This window comes from Borostomias antarcticus (genome assembly GCF_949987555.1).
Source record: "Borostomias antarcticus genome assembly, chromosome: 15".
NCBI classification, from domain to species: Eukaryota; Metazoa; Chordata; class Actinopteri; order Stomiiformes; family Stomiidae; genus Borostomias; species Borostomias antarcticus.
In genome coordinates, this window is record NC_140248.1 from 3,152,071 (window position 1) to 3,162,070 (window position 10,000).

Here is a 10,000-nt window from a genome sequence, read left to right on the forward strand (position 1 = left end):
CAAGAGTGTGGGTAACGTTAGATGGTCACGTTATGCGAATTCAACTCGGTATATTATGTAGCTGTATCTAGCTAGCTCCATTACTTTACAGTTTGGCTAGAGAAGACCGGTGTATTGAACGCGGTCAAACTCAGGCCTGCCAAGTTTGCCTGTCGGTGCTATTAAAATCACGTCAAGACAGTATTCCCTGTGCAGTCACGTTACTCATTCAGCACCAGTCTCCATTATTAACGTTATAATGTATGCCTGTGATCAGAGAGGAGCGCGTTATTCCCTCTAGCCTTAATGGTTTGTAAATGTTATACAGTGTCTATTGCAATATGGAGGTACATTATTATTTTCCATATGCTGTATTCGAGAGTAGAGGTTTTGTAACTATCTCCCATTTACATTACTAGCCATATACATGTGCATGAACGCTCTACAGTAATGACTTGGGTTTCTATTATCACAGTGCTTGTTGGGTCCAACTACAGATTGTTTTTGATGTTATAGATGGACTGTGTACCAGCCTTCAGATTTGACTCCAACAACCTCATGGTCATGGCTCAGGGAAGTACTATCCAGCTGCAGCGGTGGAGAAGTGATGCCTCTAAGGGAACCAGCCCAGAGGAGGAAGGAGAATTGCAGTTTGTTTTCTGTCGTGGAGTTGTCCCGAGTTGCCAGATGAACGTCCAGCTCTACCTGCTGGGAGGAGCTGAGCTGGAGTGAGGACCGAGGGAGGCGATAGGCAGCTAGTAGCCAGGACCTCGACACCATCAGCCAGCTTTACAGAGACTGATGCATTGCAATAGTAGAGATTTAGAACATGTAATTTCTTATCATTTGTTTACGTCAAAGACATATTAACACTATGTCACATAGTATAATAACGCTTAGTAATGAAGGAAGGTACCCATGATCACAGTGTAGCATTTCAACGACTGGTTTGCCAGAAAAACACAATTATGTATCCAAGTCCCTCACAACAAACAACACAGCTTGGATAATGTGTGCCATGTATGCAGAGCTAGTGTAGCTGATATCATTGTGATGTGGTATAAAGACAACACTGCCATGACTTGTTGCTGAATTTTTATTGCGGGCAGGGGTCACTAGTCATCACTGGAGCTGACATCTAAAAAGTGTTGGCAAACATGTCTCTTGATCACAAATCTACTTGGATCCTCACTGTTACATGGTAAATAAAAAAGCAAACACATTGTCAGTAAACAAGATGTCTCTGTATACGATTTGAAGAAACTGTAGACATCCAATCAGCAATTCTGACTTTATATGTATTGTATACTATAATGCAGCTGGATATTAATCATTATGAAAACTGACCTACATTTCCAAACATTTTCACACCTGTGTCAATTAAATGTTGTGTAGGCTATTACTTTGAACAACATGGGTATTTCATTAGTCATTTTAGGGCTGCACGATTATGACAAAAGATGATAATTGCGATTATTTGATTCCAAATGGTAATTCTGATTAATAATTGCGATTAATATTTAATATATAATATTAATATATAATAACCAAAATGCTCCCAAATCACGGATGTTGATCCCTTTCTTGCTACTAACTCACTGACCTCGTTTTCACTCATTTTTTCACTACTCACGGCTGCGGGTACTCTTATGACACTTGTCTTGACCTACTGCTATCTGTCTTCTCAGTGAAATTGATACGCACAGCGCACTCAGCGGGAACGCATGTGATTGGTCAGACAGCATAAGCGCCTGTGATTCGTCCGTCTAGTCCTAGCACACTTAATACAAAGCAAAATTATTCATCACATTAATTGTGGCCTTTTGCGATTAGTTAATTGCGGAGGTCATAATCGCGATTTCGATTAATTCAGGATTAATTGTGCAGCCCTAAGTCATTTAGCTGACACTTTTATCCAAAGCAACTTTGAATTGCTTTTATAGTGAATTCACAATTGCATCTTTTGTCTAAAACAAGTGACTTAAACATAATCTCGTGCTGAAGGCAACGTGAAGAATAGCAAAATAAAAATAAAATAGGTGAGGGGTCAAAATACAAGTGGGATGATCCCGGTCAGTATATCCAAAGACCTCAGTCAAATCTAGTTTGTGTAATCCTGATCTTGTGGTATCTGGATCAGAATGATCCTATCTGAAAAGTCTTTGAAAACCAAAATATACAAGATCAATTTGATCTGGGATAGCAACAAAGAGGATTACAAAATCACAAAATCCGGATCATTCTGATCCAGATTACATTATTTGAAACACTGGGCCAGGCTATAAGCTATCCAGTCCCTGCGGCACTCAGATTTCAACCCCAAATGCAGAATTGTGGATTCGATGAGGTCCGATCAGTTCGGCAGGACTTTAGCGTCCTAACAGACCGCCTCGCCGCTCTCTCAATCTATCAGGCTCTGACGGAACCTCTTGAGCTCCAGCGCCCCCGGTACCGGGGGCAGCCCCATGCGTCGAAACAAATGCTCCCTCGGCAGGCACCGTGTAGCGAATCGAATATCCACTCGGAAGAGAAAACGGAACGCAACAACGTAAAACAAACCATTTTTCTCTCCGGTAAACAGAATTTACATGGCAGGCAATTGTATATGCACCCCGTGTGCATAAATGCTGAAATGGAATATTGTAGTCGACACTCCGTGGATATTTTTTATATGAAATATGTGGCCTACTGTCTTCCGGCCAGTATCGTTCGATTCTATAGGCTCTAAGGCTTCAAATGAGCTGTCAATCGTCAAAATTGACGCATATAATCACATACACACACACACACATACATACACACAATACTCAAGAGTGAAAACAGCAGCAACTCATTCGGTGACGTCACGCGGAAGTACGGTGGCTACCGCGCTTGTGCAGTTTCATATACAGCTGCGCTGGTTGGAGCGAACGTGTATGTATGTATGTATGTATGTATGTATGTATGTATGTAGGCTATGTACAATCTCATACATACACACATACACACACACACACATACACACACGATCTTGTAATATTTGAACAAGCAACCCTTCGTGGTACACGTGACAGACACACATACATACATACATACATACACGCACCACTGAGCTCACAACGCAAACAGTCATTCGGTCACGTGAGCTCCCCCATTCACTTAAAGCGCGATCGAACTACCGCGCATGTGCGCCTTGTTTTGTAGTGAGCTGCGCTGGTTAACGCGAACGTGTGTTTATGTGTGTATGTGTCTGTGTATGTATATACATACACATACACACATACATACATACACGTTGTAAGTAAGCTTTGAACAAGCAACCAAAGTGGCACTTATCACACCCCATAGTGGTGTGTGTGTGTGTGTGTGTGTGTGGTATCTCACCCCTGACGTGATGGTGTGTGTGTGTGTGTGTGTGTGTGTGTGTGTGTGTGGTATCTCACCCCTGACGTGATGGTGTGTGTGTGTGTGTGTGTGTGTGGTATCTCACCCCTGACGTGATGGTGTGTGTGTGTGTGTGTGTGTGTGTGTGGTATCTCACCCCTGACGTGATGGTGTGTGTGTGTGTGTGTGTGTGTGTGTGTGTGTGGTATCTCACCCCTTGACGTGATGGTGTGTGTGTGTGTGTGTGTGTGTGTGTGTGTGTGTGTGTGTGTGTGGTATCTCACCCCTGACGTGATGGTGTGTGTGTGTGTGTGTGTGTGTGTGGTACTGTATCTCACCCCTGACGTGAAGATAGCAGGGTTGTCACTCTCCAGCATGCTCTCCAACTCCTCATTGGTTGTGTTTCTGCCAGCTGTAATGACAAAGACACGCCAGAGATAGGGTCAAAAACCTACTCATTCTAGATGAGTCTCTTCATGAAAGGAGAAGGCTCTTTTTCGACAACCTGGACCTTATTTACGGCATATTATAAGACGTTTGACTCACCGAGATAACTTTGGTGTAATTCGGAGGCCTGTAGAAGAGATTTAAAATCGCGGCTCACATTCTCTACGCTACGATCGGCTTCCATCATATTCTAAGTCATCTTCTATATCCTCAAAATCTGATAAAATCTGCGGCAGAAAATAGATTTTTTTAGAAGCTGCATTCTCGGTGCCCCGTCCGCCGCCATTACATGGATATACTGGCTCGCGCTGGATTTTAAATTTCTTCTACAGGCCTCCGAACTACACCAAAGTGATCACGGTGAGTCAAACGTCTTATAATATGTTGTAAATAAGGTCCAGGTTGTCGAAAAAGAGCATTGTCCTTTAATGCTGGTCTAAGAACACGGTTATTAATGCAGAATATATGAATCACAATAAAAATGTGCATTGTGTCAACATGCACCCTCACGACTTCAACGAGGTAATACAGAAAAGACATGTTGAGAAATGCGCTTACACACACACACACACACACACACACACACACACACACACACACACACAGACAGTGTTCCATCTCAGTCTCCCACACTCCCATCTCACAGTGTTGTGATGTCACTAAAACAATGAGTGTCTTCAGGGTTCCTGGGTGTGTGTGGGAGTATGAGATCATGAGCGTGGGTAAGTCTGACAACAAGTGGGCTGTGTGTGTGTGTGTGTGTGTACAGTAGGCTATGTGTTTGTGAACCATGTCCAGTACATGTGTGAGTGCTTCTGTGTGTTTATGCACACGAGAGAGAGAGAGTGTGTGTGTCTGTGTGTGTGAAAGAGAGAGAGAGAGAGAGAGATTGTGTGTGCGTGTGTGTGTATGTGTGTGAGAGAGATTGTGCGTGTTTGTTTGTGTGTGCGTGTGAGAGAGAGAGATTTTGTGCGTGTGTGTGTGCGTGTGTGTGCGTGCGTGTGTGCATGCGTGAGTGTGTGTGTGTGTGTGTGTGTGTGGGCCAACGCATCACCCTGGCAGTATCCAGACAATTAGTCTGGAGGAGGAGAGGAGAGACGAGGAGCGTGTCAGGGTGGGATTAATCACACTCGCCTCCTTCATCTCTCTCTGTCTCGTTTTTTGGGCGATATTTATTTTAATGATTACATGTTGCCAGGCAATAATTCAGGGAGAGCAAAATATTACAACTCAAACTGAAATGCAAGCTAATTTTGCGAAGCTGAATTAAACGAGGCTTTACTCACAAGCCGTGCTTCCAATAAACCTATGAGTGCATGTTGAGGAAAATCCTCTGGATTATAAGATGCAGCCATTTCTCCTCCGTCTCTCAGCACATGTTCCATCGCTGGCCTCGACTCGCAGAGTGAGGAGAGGAAACACAGTTATGATCTTGGGGTGTTTTCTTAAAAACCTTCTAGGTGGTCTGATCTCCTCTTTCACTGAATGGAAAATTCATATTTGTAGTCGGTAACCTTACCGACCGACCCTGTGATTCAATTACTGCTTGTTCTGGCTAGAGTGTAATAGATACATTCAAATGAGTGGATTCTCTGCTCAATACATTGTCTTGAGCCTGTCTTATAAAGTGAGCTGCTGTCCTCTGTTTATTGCCCTGACCCCTCTATCCAAGGCCTTCTCTTTATGGCAGGAGACCTCACCAGGGGGGCCCTCCTCCCAGCTCTCTCAGGAGACCTCACCAGGGGGGCCCTCCTCCCAGCTCTCTCAGGAGACCTCACCAGGGGGGCCCTCCTCCCAGCTCTCTCAGGAGACCTCACCAGGGGGGCCCTCCTCCCAGCTATCTCAGGAGACCTCACCAGGGGGGCCCTCCTCCCAGCTCTCTCAGGAGACCTCACCAGGGGGGCCCTCCTCCCAGCTCTCAGGAGACCTCACCAGGGGGGCCCTCCTCCCAGCTCTCAGGAGACCTCACCAGGGGGGCCCTCCTCCCAGCTATCTCAGGAGACCTCACCAGGGGGGCCCTCCTCCCAGCTCTCTCAGGAGACCTCACCAGGGGGGCCCTCCTCCCAGCTATCTCAGGAGACCTCACCAGGGGGGCCCTCCTCCCAGCTCTCTCAGGAGACCTCACCAGGGGGGCCCTCCTCCCAGCTATCTCAGGAGACCTCACCAGGGGGGCCCTCCTCCCAGCTCTCTCAGGAGACCTCACCAGGGGGGCCCTCCTCCCAGCTATCTCAGGAGACCTCACCAGGGGGGCCCTCCTCCAAGCTCTCTCAGGAGACCTCACCAGGGGGGCCCTCCTCCCAGTTAGTCTTTGATCTCTGTAAATGTTTACTTCAGCTTGTGACCCTCAGACCTAGCCTACTCACTGATAATTGACTAGTGAAGTATTTGCATATGCATGTCACACCCACACTGTTTATAATGCTCTGTTTTCCTGATAATATTGTCTCTTGGTGGATGTTCCTTTTCTCCTTGAGCCCAATTTTGCAAACTCGTAAACTATTTGGAATAAAAGTAACCAGCTTAGACTTGCGAAGATGAACCTTGGCATTCTCGACTACTCTTAATTATTAGAATAAATCTATAACAAGAGAGAGAGAGAGAGAGAGAGAGAGAGACACTCCCTTTGACATTACAGCGTGATTGTAATGCCCAATCCACCCACTATTGTATACAATAAAAAATGAGTTTTCAGGACATCATTCATTAACAGTGATGATCGTCTTGCTTACTTGCTACTGCAGTATTAGTTATATTGTGTCAAGGGCCTCACACCATCCACCTCTCCCTGGACCTCACACCATCCACCTCTCCCTGGACCTCACACCATCCACCTCTCCCTGGACCTCACACCATCCACCTCTCCCTGGACCTTACACCATCCACCTCTCCCTGGACAACACCATCCACCTCTCCCTGGACAACACCATCCACCTCTCCCTGGACCTTACACCATCCACCTCTCCCTGGACAACACCATCCACCTCTCCCTGGACAACACCATCCACCTCTCCCTGGACAACACCATCCACCTCTCCCTGGACCTCACACCATCCACCTCTCCCTGGACAACACCATCCACCTCTCCCTGGACCTCACACCATCCACCTCTCCCTGGACAACACCATCCACCTCTCCCTGGACAACACCATCCACCTCTCCCTGGACAACACCATCCACCTCTCCCTGGACAACACCATCCACCTCTCCCTGGACCTCACACCATCCACCTCTCCCTGGACAACACCATCCACCTCTCCCTGTACCTCACACCATCCACCTCTCCCTGGACCTCACACCATCCACCTCTCCCTGGACCTCACACCATCCACCTCTCCCTGGACCTCACACCATCCACCTCTCCCTGGACAACACCATCCACCTCTCCCTGGACAACACCATCCACCTCTCCCTGGACAACACCATCCACCTCTCCCTGGACCTCACACCATCCACCTCTCCCTGGACCTCACACCATCCACCTCTCCCTGGACCTCACACCATCCACCTCTCCCTGGACAACACCATCCACCTCTCCCTGGACCTCACACCATCCACCTCTCCCTGGACCTCACACCATCCACCTCTCCCTGGACCTCACACCATCCACCTCTCCCTGGACAACACCATCCACCTCTCCCCGGACCTTACACCATCCACCTCTCCCTGGACCTCACACCATCCACCTCTCCCTGGACAACACCATCTACCTCTCCCTGGACCTCACACCATCCACCTCTCCCTGGACAGCACCATCCACCTCTCCCTGGACAACACCATCCACCTCTCCCTGGACCTCACACCATCCACCTCTCCCTGGACAACACCATCCACCTCTCCCTGGACCTCACACCATCCACCTCTCCCTGGACCTCACACCATCCACCTCTCCCTGGACAACACCATCTACCTCTCCCTGGACAACACCATCCACCTCTCCCTGGACAACACCCTCCACCTCTCCCTGGACCTCACACCATCCACCTCTCCCTGGACAACACCATCCACCTCTCCCTGGACAACACCCTCCACCTCTCCCTGGACAACACCATCCACCTCTCCCTGGACAACACCATCCACCTCTCCCTGGACAACACCATCCACCTCTCCCTGGACAACACCATCCACCTCTCCCTGGACAACACCATCCACCTCTCCCTGGACAACACCATCCACCTCTCCCTGGACAACACCATCCACCTCTCCCTGGACCTCACACCATCCACCTCTCCCTGGACCTCACACCATCCACCTCTCCCTGGACCTCACACCATCCACCTCTCCCTGGACCTCACACCATCCACCTCTCCCTGGACAGCACCATCCACCTCTCCCTGGACCTCACACCATCCACCTCTCCCTGGACCTCACACCATCAGCCTCTCCCTGGATAACACCACCCAATTCTCCCTGGACCTCACACCACCCACCTCTCCCTGGACCTCACACCATCCACCTCTCCCTGGACAACACCATCCACGTCTCCCTGGACCTCACACCATCCACCTCTCCCTGGACCTCACACCATCCACCTCTCCCTGGACAACACCATCCACCTCTCCCTGGACCTCACACCATCCACCTCTCCCTGGACAACACCATCCACCTCTCCCTGGACCTCACACCACCCAATTCTCCCTGGACCTCACACCACCCACCTCTCCCTGGACCTCACACCATCCACCTCTCCCTGGACAACACCATCCACCTCTCCCTGGACCTCACACCATCCACCTCTCCCTGGACAACACCATCCACCTCTCCCTGGACAACACCATCCACCTCTCCCTGGACCTCACACCATCCACCTCTCCCTGGACCTCACACCATCCACCTCTCCCTGGACCTCACACCATCCCCCTCTCCCTGGACAACACCATCCACCTCTCCCTGGACCTCACACCATCCACCTCTACCTGGACCTCACACATCCACCTCTCCCTGGACAACACCATCCACCTCTCCCTGGACAACACCATCCACCTCTCCCTGGACCTCACACCATCCACCTCTCCCTGGACAACACCATCCACCTCTCCCTGGACCTCACACCATCCACCTCTCCCTGGACCTCACACCATCCCCCTCTCCCTGGACAACACCATCCACCTCTCCCTGGACAACACCATCCACCTCTCCCTGGACAACACCATCCACCTCTCCCTGGACAACACCATCCACCTCTCCCTGGACCTCACACCATCCCCCACCATCCACCTCTCCCTGGACAACACCATCCACCTCTCCCTGGACCTCACACCATCCCCCTCTCCCTGGACAACACCATCCACCTCTCCCTGGACCTCACACCATCCACCTCTCCCTCCTCACACCATCCACCTCTCCCTGGACCTCACACCATCCACCTCTCCCTGGACCTCACACCACCCACCTCTCCCTGGACAACACCATCCACCTCTCCCTGGACAACACCATCCACCTCTCCCTGGACCTCACACCATCCACCTCTCCCTGGACAACACCATCCACCTCTACCTGGACCTCACACCATCCACCTCTACCTGGACCTCACACATCCACCTCTCCCTGGACAACACCATCCGCCTCTCCCTGGACAACACCATCCACCTCTCCCTGGACAACACCATCCACCTCTCCCTGGACCTCACACTAGAGGTCTTCTCGGGTCTAAAATGTGGACCCGAAACCGAGATGGACCCGAGACATTCGTTCCGAGATCCGACTAAATCCGATCATTTTTTAAAATATGTATACCGGACCCGATTTTGTCTGAGAGCAGGAGTAGGACAGAGACCCGAGACCCGAGTTGGATCGGGTATTTTACGGATCCGACAGGCAGTAGTAGCAGTAGCATTAATCGCTCAGGCTGTCACGGCTGTTGGCTTGCATGCTGTGTTGCATCACAGTTGGATGGAATTGCGATTTATCCTCTCAATCTCGTCAGGATCTGTTTTGTCAGGCTGTGATGTGGCAGCATGGAAATTAAACGCCTGTAAATAAATAAGGCTACACAAAGCTGCCGCTAGGTTTAACCTCTTTATATTCATTTTCTTTCAGCTTATTTTTCACAAGGTAGGCTACTGGTGGTGGCTGCCGTGTCTCCGCTCGCGTCGCGGCCTCACTGAATTCGCGTCATGCGTTTCTCTCGGGTATTATGCATGATGATAAACAGACCCGGGACCCGAGGTAATAGAAGGATCCACCCGAACCCAATTGAACATAATAAAAGCGT

At 49.6% G+C, this 10,000-nt stretch overlaps 1 protein-coding gene across 1 annotated transcript in view; it reads right to left on the reverse strand.

Moving 5' to 3' along the window:
• Nucleotides 1-10,000, reverse strand: part of LOC311318361 (syntaxin-1A) — a gene marked incomplete at both ends in the record, with an annotated part of 95,837 nt that overhangs the window by 12,645 nt on the left and 73,192 nt on the right. The window contains one exon of the mRNA XM_084449665.1: nt 3,681-3,754. Coding sequence (XP_084305791.1) covers nt 3,681-3,754 — 74 coding nt within the window. The remainder of the gene's footprint in view (nt 1-3,680; nt 3,755-10,000) is intronic.